This window comes from Coregonus clupeaformis, chromosome 31, assembly GCF_020615455.1.
Source record: "Coregonus clupeaformis isolate EN_2021a chromosome 31, ASM2061545v1, whole genome shotgun sequence".
Lineage (NCBI taxonomy): Eukaryota > Metazoa > Chordata > Actinopteri > Salmoniformes > Salmonidae > Coregonus > Coregonus clupeaformis.
In genome coordinates, this window is record NC_059222.1 from 30,667,646 (window position 1) to 30,683,513 (window position 15,868).

A 15,868-nucleotide genomic window follows, 5' to 3' on the forward strand; every position below is an offset into this window, starting at 1 on the left:
TGGTCAGCGTGTGATGCTGGGCAGAGTGCGCAGTTTGACTAGGCTACTGATATTGCCTGGGGTTGTTCGGCATGCAAAATGACTTGTAGATAAATTACTGTCAACACAGTTACATGTAGTTCTGACATGGAAGGGGAGGACGCATCAAATCTAATTTTATTTGTCACATGCGCCGAATACAACTGGTGTAGACTTTACAGTGAAATGCTTGCTTACAAGTCCTTCCCAACAATGCAGAGTTTTAAAATAAAATGGTAACACGAGGAATAAACTAAAATACACAAGAATGGAGCTATATACAGGGAGTACCAGTACCAGATCATTGTGCAAAGGTACGAGGTATTTGAGGCAAGAAGGCAGGGTAAAGTGACTAGGCATCCGGATAGATAATAATAAGAGTAAAATAAAGAACAGAGCAGCAGCAGCAAATTATGAGTGTAAAAGTGTGTGTGTGTGTGCGTATATATTGTATGTGAATGTGTGTGGGTTTTGTGTGGGAGTGTCAATGTTGTGAGTGTGTGTATATAGTTTGTGTATATATAGTCTAGTGAGTGTGTGTAGGGTCAGTGCAAGACAGAGTCAGTGCAGATAGTTTGTGTACCCTTAATTGACTATTTAGCAGTCTGGCTTGGGGGTGGAAGCTGTCTCGGAGCCTGTTCGTCCGAGAGCCAATGCTCCGGTACCATTTGCCGAACAGTTGCAGAGTGAACAGTCTATGGCTTGGGTGGCTGGAGTCTTTGGCAATTTTTCGGGCCTTCCTCTGACAGTTGTCACAAAAGATGAGAGGTATTTTCGGAAGGTAGAAAGAATGTAATATGAGCAAAACATTTTAGTGAACCGGCGATTCGTAACGTTTTGAATAGATTTTTATGACCGATACTTGCTACATTTTGATCGGTTTGGAGTCCGCAGACCGATGCACTTGTATCTTAAACATTTGAATAGTGGACAGATGCCTATGTGAATCGTTACATCCCTATTTACAACGTGATGAAACTTTGTTGTTCTTTGCTGAAACAAGCAAGGTGTTGTAGAAAACGAGTCTTCGGCTGCCTAGACAACACCCCCTTCAGCAGTAGCACCTGCATTCAGGAATGGAGGAGAAAATATGCACCTTAAAAAAAAAAAACTAAATGACTATAACGTGACTGCGGTCATATGGCAGACAATTAACCGTCATCCAAATGTCCATGACTGTCACAGCCCTAATTTGAAACATTGACACTTATCAGACAAATCTACTTTGCAAGTAGAGGGAACCTTTTTACAATGAACCAATGTAGGCCTATCCATTGACTATGGTACTTTCAATATAAAAGTGTAGTGACGGTCACTATAAAAAACAACTTTACCTTGGCTTTGGCGATATTCTCTGTCAGCTCAGCGATGCTCCTCTCAGTCTCCTCCATACGTATGCCCACCTCCACACTCTTCTTCCTCAGTAGTAACTGTTGAAACAGATGGACAATACCACATTGAGTGTGTAGAATATGCAGCAGAATATGAATTCAATTTCATGACATCTGCAGCACACAAATGTTGACCGCAGGTAGTCCCTGTCAGAGAGAATATATTGTTTATATATAGCATCAGTGTTTTCCAGAAGTTAGTGTTGGGTCACAGGCAGCCAATGGGGCTGGGGCAGATTTTGTTTTTGTTAATCTCTTTGGCAGTCACAAAAACATAGGAGCCACTTACGGTCTGTCTGACACTCACCTCTCGGTTCTCCCTCTCAGACTCCACCAGCACCTGCTCATGGTTCTTACACTCGAAGATGGCACACTCGCAGCACACACACATGTTGTCCTTCCGGCAGTAGTACACCAGGGGCTTCTTGTGTCGGTCACACAGAATCGGGTGCATGGCTCTGGCAATGTCGCCCCTCATAACCGGTACAGTGTCTCTACCGGATGCACCAGCACTGTTCGCTGTTGCCTCAGCCAGAAGGGACAGGGACACGTTGCGTTTTAGGATGGGTCTGGTGGTGAATTTCTCGTTGCAGAAAGGGCAATGCGGCCCGATGTTGGACTTGGACTTGGTGTCCCAGTGAGTTGTGATGCAGTCTCGACAGAAGGTGTGACCGCATGGGATGGTGACTGGGACTTTGAAGCGGTCCAAGCAAATGGCACAGGACAAATTGTGGGTCTCCATCCCTCCAGTAGATCTGTGTACAGAACACACCCCTTCAGTTCTGTGGAGAGAAATTAATGGGAGAAGTTGGACATGATGTAGGTTGCTGATACAGTAGCTACAAAACATGGATATGGCTTCTTTCAATCTTGATTCTAAGATTGCTTCATGCATCATGCTGCAGCTAGCCATCATACTGTCACATTACTGTGTACTGGCCTACTGTAACATATTTATTATCGACAGCATCACTAGATAAAAAGCCATTTAGGACAGGGGTCTTCAACCTTTTCTTGCCCAGGGACCACCACCCAGGCAAACCGGCGACCCCCATCATATGTTAGCAAAAAATATATAATTCACATCTTATCATCCAGTGAATGCCCAGGAGAAGTAATCAACATTTTAAAATGAATAGATTTTGTATTATTTTGACCTCCCCACATTACAATTGGAAGAGGAAGTGTAAACTCTAACACAGCCAGTGGAGGCTGCTGAGGGAGGACGGCTCATACTAATAGCTGGAACGGAGCAAACGGAATTGCATCAAACCATGTGTTTGATGTATTTGATACCATTCCACCCATTCCGCTCCAGCCATTACCACGAGCCCGTCCTCCCCAATTAAGGTGCCACCAACCTCCTGTGAACACAGCCTATTAGATAGAAAGGTAACGCCAAACCAATTTTAGCTAATAGCGTCTGTTTAGCTGGTTAAACAAAGATTAGCCATGTGCTGGCAAAAATTACAGTGAGGGAAAAAATATTTGATCCCCTACTGATTGTGTACGTTTGCCCACTGACAAAGAAATGATCAGTCTATAATTTTAATGGTAGGTTTATTTGAACAGTGAGAGACAGAATAACAACAACAAAATCCAGAAAAACACATGTCAAAAATGTTATAAATTGATTTGCATTTTAATGAGGGAAATAAGTATTTTACCCCCTCTCAATCATAAAGATTTCTGGCTCACAGGTGTCTTTTATACAGGTAACGAGCTGAGATTAGGAGCACACTCTTAAAGGGAGTGGTCCTAATCTCAGCTTGTTACCTGTATAAAAGACACCTGTTCACAGAAGCAATCAATCAATCAGATTCCAAACTCTCCACCATGGCCAAGACCAAAGAGCTCTCCAAGGATGTCAGGGACAAGACTGTAGACCTACACAAGGCTGGAATGGGCTACAAGACCATCGCCAAGCAGCTTGGTGATAAGGTCACAACAGTTGGTATGATTATTCGCAAATGGAAGAAACACAAAATAACTGTCAATCTCCCTCGGCCTGGGGCTCCATGCAAGATCTCACCTCGTGGAGTTGCAATGATCATAAGAACGGTGAGGAATCAGCCCAGAACTACACGGGAGGATCATGTCACTGATCTCAAGGCAGCTGGGACCATAGTCACCAAGAAAACAATTGGTAACACACTACGCCGTGAAGGACTGAAATCCTGCTGCGCCCGCAAGGTCCCCATGCTCAAGAAAGCACATATACAGGGCCGTCTGAAGTTTGCCAATGAACATCTGAATGATTCAGAGGAGAACTGGGTGAAAGTGTTGTGGTCAGATAAGACCAAAATCAAGCTCTTTGGCATCAACTCAACTCGCCGTGTTTGGAGGAGGAGGAATGCTGCCTATGACCCCAAGAACACCATCCCCACCGTCAAACATGGAGGTGGAAACATTATGTTTTGGGGGTGTTTTTCTGCTAAGGGGACAGGACAAATTCACCGCATCAAAGGGACGATGGACCGGGCCATGTACCGTCAAATCTTGGGTGAGAACCTCCTTCCCTCAGCCAGGGCATTGAAAATGGGTCGTGGATGGGTATTCCAGCAAGATTGACCCAAAACACACGGCCAAGGCAACAACGGAGTTGCTCAAAAAGAGGCACATTAAGGTCCTGGAGTGGCCTAGCCAGTCTCCAGACCTTAATCCCATAGAAAATCTGTGGAGGGAGCTGAAGGTTCAAGTTGCTAAACGTCAGCCTCGAAACCTTAATGACTTGGAGAAGATCTGCAAAGTGGAGTGGGACAAAATCCCTCCTGAGATGTGTGCAAACCTGGTGGCCAACTACAAGAAATGTCTGACCTCTGTGATTGCCAACAAGGGTTTTGCCACCAAGTACTAAGTCATGTTTTGCAGAGGGGTCAAATACTTATTTCCCTCATTAAAATGCAAATCAATCCATAACATTTTTGACATGTGTTTTTCTGGATTTTTTTTGTTGTTATTCTGTCTCTCTGTTCAAATAAACCTACCATTAAAATTATAGACTGATCATGTCTTTGTCAGTGGGCAAACGTACAAAATCAGCAGGGGATCAAATACTTTTTTCCCTCACTGTATCTACAGTGGGGAAAATAAGTATTTAGTCAGCCACCAATTGTGCAAGTTCCCCCACTTAAAAAGATGAGAGAGGCCTGTAATTTTCATCATAGGTACACGTCAACTATGACAGACAAAATGAGAAAAAATAATTCAGAAAATCACATTGTAGGATTTTTTATGAATTTATTTGCAAATTATGGTGGAAAATAAGTATTTGGTCAATAACAAAAGTTTCTCAATACTTTGTTATATACCCTTTGTTGGCAATGACACAGGTCAAACGTTTTCTGTAAGTCTTCACAAGGTTTTCACACACTGTTGCTGGTATTTTGGCCCATTCCTCCATGCAGATCTCCTCTAGAGCAGTGATGTTTTGGGGCTGTCGCTGGGCAACACGGACTTTCAACTCCCTCCAAAGATTTTCTATGGGGTTGAGATCTGGAGACTGGCTAGGCCACTCCAGGACCTTGAAATGCTTCTTACGAAGCCACTCCTTCGTTGCCCGGGCGGTGTGTTTGAGATCATTGTCATGCTGAAAGACCCAGCCACGTTTCATCTTCAATGCCCTTGCTGATGGAAGGAGGTTTTCACTCAAAATCTCACGATACATGGTCCCATTCATTCTTTCCTTTAACGGATCAGTCGTCCTGGTCCATTTGCAGAAAAACAGCCCCAAAGCATGATGTTTCCACCCCAATGCTTCACAGTAGGTATGGTGTTCTTTGGATGCAACTCAGCATTCTTTGTCCTCCAAACACGACGAGTTGAGTTTTTACCAAAAGTTCTATTTTGGTTTCATATGACATTCTCCCAATCCTCTTCTGGATCATCCAAATGCACTCGAGCAAACTTCAGACGGGCCTGGACATGTACTGGCTTAAGCAGGGGGACACGTCTGGCACTGCAGGATTTTAGTCCCTGGCGGCGTAGTGTGTTACTAATGGTAGGCTTTGTTACTTTGGTCCCAGCTCTCTGCAGGTCATTCACTAGGTCCCCCTGTGTGGTTCGGGATTTTTGCTCACCGTTCTTGTGATCATTTTGACCCCCACGGGGTGAGATCTTGCGTGGAGCCCCAGATCGTGGGAGATTATCAGTGGTCTTGTATGTCTTCCATTTCCTAATAATTGCTCCCACAGTTGATTTCTTCAAACCAAGCTGCTTACCTATTGCAGATTCAGTCTTCCCAGCCTGGTGCAGGTCTACAATTTTGTTTCTGGTGTCCTTTGACAGCTCTTTGGTCTTGGCCATAGTGGAGTTTGGAGTGTGACTGTTTGAGGTTGTGGACAGGTGTCTTTTATACTGATAACAAGTTCAAACAGGTGCCATTAATACAGGTAACGAGTGGAGGACAGAGGAGCCTCTTAAAGAAGAAGTCAGACTACGGTTTGCAACTGCACATGGCGACAAAGATCGTACTTTTTGGAGAAATGTCCTCTGGTCTGATGAAACAAAAATAGAACTGTTTGGCCATAATAACCATTGTTATGTTTGGAGGAAAAAGGGGGGTTCTTGCAAGCCGAAGAACACCATCCCAACAGTGAAGCACGGGGGTGGCAGCATCATGATGTGGGGGTGCTTTGCTGCAGGAGGGACTGGTGCACTTCACAAAATAGATGGCATCATGAGGAAGGAAAATTATGTGGATATATTGAAGCAACATCTCAAGACATCAGTCAGGAAGTTAAAGCTTGGTCGCAAATGGGTCTTCCAAATGGACAATGACCCCAAGCATACTTCCAAAGTTGTGGCAAAATGGCTTAAGGACAACAAAGTCAAGGTATTGGAGTGGCCATCACAACCTCAATCCTATAGAAAATGTGTGGGCAGAACTGAAAAAGCGTGTGCGAGCAAGGAGGCCTAAAAACCTGACTCAGTTACACCAGCTCTGTCAGAAGGAATGGGCCAAAATTCACCCAACTTATTGTGGGAAGCTGAAATAAATCACTCTCTACTATTATTCTGACATTTCACATTCTTAAAATAAAGTGGTGCTCCTAAATGACCTAAAACAGGGAATTTTTACTTGGATTAAATGTCAGGAATTGTGAAAAACTGAGTTTAAATGTATTTGGCTAAGGTGTATGTAAACCATCCTACCCATGCTAGATTACGGAGATGTATTTTATAGATCGGCTCTCGAGCGGCTAGATGTTCTTTACCATTCGGCCATCAGATTTGCCACCAATGCTCCTTATAGGACACATCACTGCACTCTATACTCCTCTGTAAACTGGTAATCTCTGTATACCCATCACAAGACCCACTGGTTGATGCTTATTTACAAAACCCTCTTAGGCCTCACCCCCTATCTGAGATACCTACTGCAGCCCTCATCCTCCACATACAACACCCATTCTGCCAGTCACATTCTGTTAAAGGACCCCAAAGCACACACATCCATGGGTCGCTCCTCTTTCCAGATCGCTGCAGCTAGCAACTGGAACGAGCTGCAAAAAACACTCAAACTGGACAGTTTTATCTCCATCTCTTCATTCAAAGACTCAATCATGGACACTCTTGCTGATAGTTGTGGCTGCTTCGTGTGATGTATTGTTGTCTCTACCTTCTTGTCCTTTGTGCTGTTGTCTGAGCCCAAAAATGTTCGTACCATGTCATGTTCTGCTGCCATGTTGGGTTGTTTTCATGTTGGGTTGCTACCATACTGTGTTGTCGTGTGTTGCTGCCATGCATGCTATGTTGTTGTCTTAGGTCTCTCTTGATGTAGTGTTGTGTTGTCTCTCTTGTTGTGATGTGTATTTGGTCCTATACATATATATTTTTTTATCCCAGCCCCCGTCCCGCAGGAAGCCTTTTGACTTTTGGTAGGCCATCATTGTAAATAACAATTTGTTCTTAACTGACTTGCCTAGTTAAATAAGGGTAAAAAATTTAATAACCGGAACCCCGGTTGAATAGATTTAGGAGAATGACCATGGTGACAGTTGGACATTATGAGCAACTCGACCATTACAAAGGAATTAACGTTATACACTGTGATGTTGTAATTTGATGACATACAGTGAGTGGGTCAAACGATGCTATATAGGCTATAGCAAAGCCAGCAGTTTGTAGCTAGTTTAGCTATTTCAAATTAGATACTAGCCAGCGCGCTAACGTTAACAGATAGCTACAGCTAGCTAACCTTACTTCGGTTGTAACCATGATTACAGTAAAAAGATACCTATCAAGTCGAAATATGAGTACAGTTATATGATACTAGCTAAGCGGATTAACGTTAAAACACTTCACATATATAATTCTAGCTAAAATTCCACTTAAAAGTAAATGTAGCTCACCAGTGCAAAATATTAAAGTAGGCCAGTTGATGTGAATACAGTTGCTGGGAATCCGCCTTACCGAAATACAGATATATGGTGCGTTCAAGACAACTGGGAACTCGGAAAACAGTAGGTAAAATCATGACGTCGGTGGTTTTCAGGTCCGAAAGTCGGCGCTTTAGAAAAAGGCCCGAGTTGGAATTACGAGTTGGATGATTGTCCAAAAGATTTTTCTCAGTCAGAGTTCGTTTTTCCGAGTAACCAGTTGTCTTGAACACACTGATGTCGGAAGTCAGAGATTTCCGAATTCCGAGTTGTTATGAACGCGGTAGACGCTCCACATGATGACGAATTACGCATACACATAATAGCTATTCCCACCTATCGGATGTTCAAATTTGCGTTTCTTAGTTCACGAAGTCAGACAGCGCCCGGTGGAAGCGGAAGTATTGTGCGATTCTCTTGGTGCGAGTATAGTTGGCAGTGGTGTAAAGTACTTAAGTAAAAAATACTTTAAAGTATTACTTAAGTAGATTTTTTGGGTATCTGTACTTTCCATTTACTTTTACTACATTCCTAATTAAAATGATGTACTTTTTAACCCATACATTTTCCCTGACACCCAAAAGTACTCGTTACATTTTGAATGCTTAGGAGGACAGGAAAATGCTAAATTTCACGAATTTATCAAGAGAACATCCCTGGTCATCCCTACTGCCTCTGATCTGGCGGACTCACTAAACACACATGCTTCGTTTGTAAATTATGTCTGAGTGTTGAAGTGTGCCCCTGGCTATCCATAAATTCATAAAACAAGAAAATTGTGCTGTCTGGTTTGCTTAAGATAAGGAATTTGAAATGATTTATACTTGTACTTTTGATTTAAGTATATTTTTGTATTACATTAACTTTTGATACTTATACTAAGTATATTTAAAACCAAATACTTTTAGACTTTTACTCAAGTAGTATTTTACTGGATTACTTTCACTTTTACTTGAGTCATTTTCTATTAAGGTATCTTTACTTTTACTCAAGTATGACAATTGGGTACTTTTTCGACCACTGACAGCTGGTGAGAATGAGTGGACTATGGTGAAGAAGAGTGGAGCAAAAAGGGCTAAAGTTGGAAATGAACAGCAGGATATTTTATTGGTTGACCCGTTTGCGCTCTCGAAGATGGTGAAGGACGAATTGGGTAAAGTGGAATCGGTCAGAGTGACCAAGCAGGACACAGGAGCGGTATGATGTTGATTTGTGTGTCAAAAGCGCAAAATGAGAAAGCTCTACAAGCGCAAAATGAGAAAGCTCTACAAGATGTCGACATATGATGTGGAAAGCTATGATTTTCAGAGTAGGTCACGGGTGAAAGGTGTCAGCTCTGGTGTCTCGTTTGACGTAGAGGTTTAGGGATAACGTTCCAGGCGTGGTAGACGCACGTCGCTTGAATCGAATGATAGAAAGAAGGAGCAAAGACGCCTATCGGTTTTACTGTCGTTTGATGAAGTGGTTCTCCCGACTTAATGTGAAATATGCGGTGAGTCCGTATGCACAGAAGCCGCTGCAGTGTTACAATTGTAAAAAGTTTGGACACGAGGCAAGTGTTGGTCGAAGAAATAATATGTAGTAGTTGAAGAGTCAACTGAAACATGTTGCTGTAATTGTGATGGGAATCACGTTCCCGGAGTGCCCTGTAAGGATGGAGGTTGCTGTAACTAGGAACAGGGCTATCCAGCAGGTGTCCTATGTGGAGGCAGTGAAAATAGCTGAAGGAGTGAGTAGAGGTGAGATGGTAGTGGATGTCCCACAGTCTGCAGATGAAATGTTACAGGGAGTACTGAATTCAGGTTCATGGGCCTGTGTAGGGATCTGAATAGACATTTAAATCCGAGTGCAGTAGTACATTTTTAAAAAAAAATTTATTCAGGGTAGTAGCGTGAATGTGGTTAGTGATTTCTTCATCTAAAACATTTTGTTTTTGGGGTATTTTTTACTACCCCGTATAGTAGGTGGCGGCAATACACCAAATGAGTGTAGTCTGCCAATAAACTTGAAGAAGAAGAAGAATCACCACCAAAATTGCGTCTTGTATGTTTTGCGGCTCTGTGCTGCGAATGGGCACAGTTTTAGGGGTCAGCAATGCCAGGACATTAGGACCGGACATTTGGGACCGCGGGTACGGTGTTAATTATGGTTTATTAGATCCAAATTGTGGAATTATTATAATGGTGAGCCTGTCGCAGCTAGTGGCTACTCCCTGTTATGCCTTATGCTTGCATATCGTATTCCTCTGGTAATATGTGTTTGTGAATTTTGTGGGAAATTATTCTCTTATTTTAGATGTGCTGTTAGCTTAGAAGGAGTGCATTGATGATTAAACATGATAGGTTTGTGCTGTACTGATGTGGATTGTTTGATATAGCAAGCTGTGATTAATGTGAGGAACGTTAGGGGGTAGGAGGAGATAAGGCTTGTGACTCACTTACTCAAACACTGCCTCTTTGTTGAACTGTCCAAGGACATATGTACAAAGAGTACAGTTAGAGTGGGAAAGTACAGAAAAACTGTGTCTATGGGTGCTGACTATTGTGACAAGCTGCAGATAACAACTGACACCTGGCAACAGTGAAGCGCCAAGGGGCTGGGACCAGCCTGTGCGCCAACGATAGGCTGAGTAAGTCTAAACCACGCTCAGTCTCTACTCTGATAGGCCAGCAGGGAGCGGGAACTATCTCTGTCAGAGTATTTAAAGAAGAACTTATAACAATGGACCAGTTCTCTGTCTGCCCTGCGTGGTATTTCAGTGGACCCATATATACGAACATCATATTTACCATTGAAGTGTTTTGCATTAATTAAAATACTAGTCTATTTTAGAAGACGTGTATTGACCTCTTTTTGTTCCAATACCAGATTTGAATTGACGCAACTTAACAATTTCAGCAATTTTATGCCGACGGTCTGCTCCATTGGGACCAATGCCAAATTAGGAAATAGACTACAAAAACTTGGAATCACTAGAAAAGTATCGCAGCTACACACGCTACCTCAAGAAAGCTGAGGTGGTGAGGAACACTCCAGCCTGGTGGCTGACCTACAGACAGTATCAGAAGCAAGAGGACCCTGAGCATGGTGGCCAGAATTTTCGTATACACTGACACAAAAACGTTAACTAATGTGCCCTCCTACAATATGTACAGTGGCCTTTGCCAGGAGGACCTTTATGGCACTGGAGGTAGCTAATGCACTTACTGGTTCAAGTAGTGTTATCAGCCATTCAGCCCTGCTTTAGAAGATGTAAATATATAGATGAATTACAACCTACACAGAATACATTTTAATGTAATGACTGACAGCCATTCTGAACTTGAGCACCACGCGCAACAAGAAGTTGCCCCCATCCCTCCAGCTAATTGGGCAACTTTTTCACTGTTGTTTTTGTCTGAGTGAGAGAAATGCTGTAAATTAAGAGGGCTGTATGTATTTTGAAAGATGAGACATTGAGGATTATAATAAATACTGCTTTGATGTCATACAAGCAAGCCAAATGTAAGTCCAAATGTGCACTTGACATTTCCATATCATAAAACTCATGTCATAAACAGTGTCAACGTTTATGATCACTATGTTTGATGTACAGTTACCAGATGACATGGCGTCATACCATGGGTTGTTCTGAAAATAATGAATGTTAAGAAAATTTGCCACGGCACACGCACCTCAATGTACTCATGACTACTTTCTATGCGAACCAAAATGTTGATCTGTCTCCCGGAATTGCATTGTGAAAGCCTAACACTTTAAGATCGTATTTTATAACTTAGCTAGTCATGTTGGCAATAGAACAGGCATTCAAATAATGCCCACCTGACCCAGATTGTGATTCATAATGGACTGTTTTTGGATTGCGTAAACAACAGTAATTGTGATGGCAGGTATGCAGGGTTGTGTTCAAAACAAGTACAAGTGTGCTTGTTCTAGTTCCTCAACGGCACAGCTAGGAAAGCTCAAAAGCACCTTATAGTTGAAGACATTTCTTTGAGTCACAAAAGTGCATTGAAATTACTTAGGAACTGTGCAAACTTTGGAGATGTTGTCTTATGTTGCACCTACCCCACATTTTCCAGGAATAATTTTGTTACTTAATGTATCAAAAGTATTTTCTGATTTTGTAATCAACAAATGCTGAGAAAAGTACAGTATATACAGTTGAAGTCGGAAGTTTACATACACTTAGGTTGGAGTAATTAAAACTTGTTTTTCAACCACTCCACAAATTTCTTATTATAGTTTTGGCAAGTCGGTTAGGACATCTACTTTGTGCATGACGCAAGTAATTTTTCCAACAATTGTTTACAGACAAATTATTTTACTTATAATTCACTCTATCACAATTCCAGTTTGTCAGAAGGATACATACACTAAGTTGATTGTGCCTTTAAACAGCTTGGAAAAATCCAAAAAATTATGTAATGGCTTTAGAAGCTTCTTACGGCTAATTGACATCATTTGAGTCAATTGGAGGTGTACCTGTGGATGTATTTCAAGGCCTACCTTCAAACTCAGTGCCTCTTTGCTTGACATCATGGGAAAATCAAAAGAAATCAGCCAAGACCTCAGATTTTTTTTTTTGTAGACCTCCACAAGTCTGGTTCATCCTTGGGAGCAATTTCCAAAGGCCTGAAGGTACCACATTCATCTTTACAAACAATAGTACGCAAGTATAAACACCATGAGACCACGCAGCCGTCATACTGCTCAGGAAGGATACGCGTTCTGTCTCCTAGAGATGAACGTACTTTGGTGTGAAAAGTGCAAATCAATCCCAGAACAACAGCAAAGGACCTTGTGAAGATGCTGGAGGAAACAGGTACAAAAGTATCTATATCCACAGTAAAACAAGTCCTATATCGACATAACCTGAAAGGAAGATGCCACTGCTCCAAAACCGCCATAAAAAAGCCAGACTACGGTTTGCAACTGCACATGGGGACAAAGATCGTACTTTTTGGAGAAATGTCCTCTGGTCTGATGAAACAAAAATAGAACTCTTTGGCCATAATGACCATCGTTATGTTTGGAGGAAAAAGGGGGACGCTTGCAAGCCGAAGAACACCATCCCAAGAATGGGCCAAAATTCACCCAACTTATTGTGGGAAGCTTGTGGAAGGCTACCCGAAACGTTTGACCCAAGTTAAACAATTTAAAGGCAATGCTACCAAATACTAATTGAGTGTATGTAAACTTCTGACCCACTGGGAATGTGATGAAATAAATAAAAGCTGAAATAAATCATTTTCTCTACAATTATTTTGACATTTCACATTCTTAAAATAAAGTGGTGATCCTAACTGACCTAAGACAGGGAACTGCACACAAAATCAAGTGTAATGGTTGGATTCAGTCTTGTCAGTTGAACGGTTGTGTCCAGCTTTGGTCTAATCATTTTCCCATAATCTCCAAACGGTTCCCTTTCAATTGGTATCAAGGTTATGCATATGCTTTTCATATTTATTCTGTAAGAAACATTTCAATTCAGCCCTATTATCCATATAGGCCAATTCCCACGTGTGTAAAGGCTTAATATGGATGCGGGGTCTTTGTTGTTTTTCCAGTCAAGGTTCCCCTGGATCGGGTGAAGGCAGGCTGGGAGGAGATGAGTGGCACGTACGACGTCCAGAAGCTAGCGGATAATAATAATAATATGCCATTTAGCAGACGCTTTTATCCAAAGCGACTTACAGTCATGCGTGCATACATTTTTGTGTATGGGTGGTCCCGGGGATCGAACCCACTACCTTGGCGTATCACTATGGGATCTTCAAGGATCTGTTCCCCATGGCCTACTTCGTCCCCCGCGGCACACTGCGCGTCAGCTATGACCAAGACAGCCCAGCACAAGTACATTATGGGAACCGCTTGATGCCCACAGAGGTAAGAGAAATGGATCGTAGGGGATACAGTAGTTTTCATAACAGATACTTCGACAGTTATAGTATATTTTTTTAGCTCTCTGATTCCTGCATGCCTCTCTTTTTCTTATATTTCACCTTCTGTCCTCTGTGTGTGACAGGCTGCTATGGCACCTCAGGTCAGTTTTGTGTCAGAGGAGGGCTCCCTATGGACACTGCTGCTCACCAGCCCAGGTAAGACATACACCATCAGAGAATACCAAGAGTTTTGTAATCCAGTTCTTAACATGTCCACATGGTGGCACTGTGCCCCCATGTGAATGTATGACTAAAGAAACATTTACTGAATGATTCTTTCATTTCAGACGAGCATCTGCTGGACAGTGAAGGGGAGTATGTGCACTGGCTGGTGTGAGTATTGCAATAATGATAATTGTATTGTGCTTTTGTCAAACTTGTAAGTGGTTTAAATCGTCTGGGGGTAAGGGCAATTCCACAGCAAGAGTGATGCTGAGACTCAGTGCATATGTAAAGTTTGGTAACAGAATGACGGCACCAACAGCACAAACCGTCATTCTGTTACCCAACTTTGCATCTGCACTGTTCTTCAAGTCTGCACTGTTCTTCATGTGTTTTTGTAAAATTGTCTGTGGAAATTGTTAAAAGTAGTCCTTGTGCATAGTTGTATGGTTTGTTTAACTTTGCTGAGTCTCAACATCACTCTGTTACTGTGGAATTGCCCGTAACTAACTCCTTCCACCAACAATATGATGATGATTGATTAAGATAATGACCCTTTTTAGATAATCTGTTTTAATTTATGAACATTAGTTTAATTGCCATCAGAAAATGTAAACCTGTAATTTAAAATGAAAACAATCACAAATTGGTCGCAAAAAAAAAGCGAGTGATTGATGTCCTCTCCTTGTTTCCAGTGGGAACATCCCAGGTGGGGCTGTGACATCAGGAGAGGAGCTGTGTCAATACCTGGCCCCGATCCCCGCCAAGGCTACCGGCTTTCACCGCTTTGTCTACATCCTGTTCAGACAGGAAGGAACCATCGACTTCCATGAAGACATCTGACCGTCGCTATGGTGACTACCAGGACATAGAAGTATCATTTGCGCTCCATGACCATCCTCAATCATCCATCCGTTAATTTCACAGTAACATGCTTCCCCCCTCTCTGCTCCCCCAGTGCATCTCTGTCACAGCGGAGCTTTAAGACTGTAGATTTCTACAGGAAGCACCAGGACCGCATGACTCCAGCAGGCCTCTCCTTCTTCCAGAGTCAGTGGGACCAGTCTGTTACCAACAACTTCCATAACACACACAGGTTTTATTAGTGTGGCCGAAACCTTGAGAATGCTGCCGGTAATTTGATACAGTGGGGAGAACAAGTATTTGATACACTGCCGATTTTGCAGGTTTTCCTTCTTACAAAGCATGTAGAGGTCTGTAATTTTTATCATAGGTACACTTCAACTGTGAGAGACGGAATCTAAAACAAAAATCCAGAAAATCACATTGTATGATTTTTAAGTAATAATAAAAACCTTTGTTTGCAATTACAGAGATCATATGTTTCCTGTAGGTCTTGACCAGGTTTGCACACACTGCAGCAGGGATTTTGGCCCACTCCTCCATACAGACCTTCTCCAGATCCTTCAGGTTTCGGGGCTGTCGCTGGGCAATACAGACTTTCAGCTCCCTCCAAAGATTTTCTATTGGGTTCGGGTCTGGAGACTGGCTATGCCACTCCAGGACCTTGAGATGCTTCTTACGGAGCCACACCTTAGTTGCCCTGGCTGTGTGTTTCGGGTCATGTTCATGCTGGAAGACCCAGCCACGACCCATCTTCAATGCTCTTACTGAGGGAAGGAGGTTGTTGGCCAAGATCTCACGATACATGGCCCCATCCATCCTCCCCTCAATACGGTGCAGTCGTCCTGTCCCATTTGCAGAAAAGCATCCCCAAAGAATGATGTTTCCACCTCCATGCTTCACGGTTGGGATGGTGTTCTTGGGGTTGTACTTATCCTTCTTCTTCCTCCAAACACGGCGAGTGGAGTTTAGACCAAAAAGCTATATTTTTGTCTCATCAGACCACATGACCTTCTCCCATTCCTCCTCTGGATCATCCAGATGGTCATTGGCAAACTTCAGACGGGCCTGGACATGCGCTGGCTTGAGCAGGGGGACCTTGTGTGCG

General features: G+C 42.7%; 1 protein-coding gene and 1 pseudogene across 2 annotated transcripts in view; one reads left to right on the forward strand and one right to left on the reverse strand.

Moving 5' to 3' along the window:
• Positions 1-8,392, reverse strand: part of trim65 (tripartite motif containing 65) — a 29,961-nt gene extending 21,569 nt beyond the window's left edge. For both annotated transcript variants that reach the window (XM_041858676.2, XM_041858677.2), the window contains exons 1-3: positions 7,763-8,392; positions 1,717-2,191; positions 1,353-1,448 (exon numbers count right to left, since the gene is read on the reverse strand). In XM_041858676.2, coding sequence (XP_041714610.1) covers positions 1,353-1,448; positions 1,717-2,151 — 531 coding nt within the window. In that variant the 5' untranslated portion in view covers positions 2,152-2,191; positions 7,763-8,392. The remainder of the gene's footprint in view (positions 1-1,352; positions 1,449-1,716; positions 2,192-7,762) is intronic.
• Positions 8,393-9,443: 1,051 nt separating this feature from the next.
• LOC121547022 lies at positions 9,444-15,002 on the forward strand (annotated as a pseudogene).
• Positions 15,003-15,868: the final 866 nt, after the last annotated feature.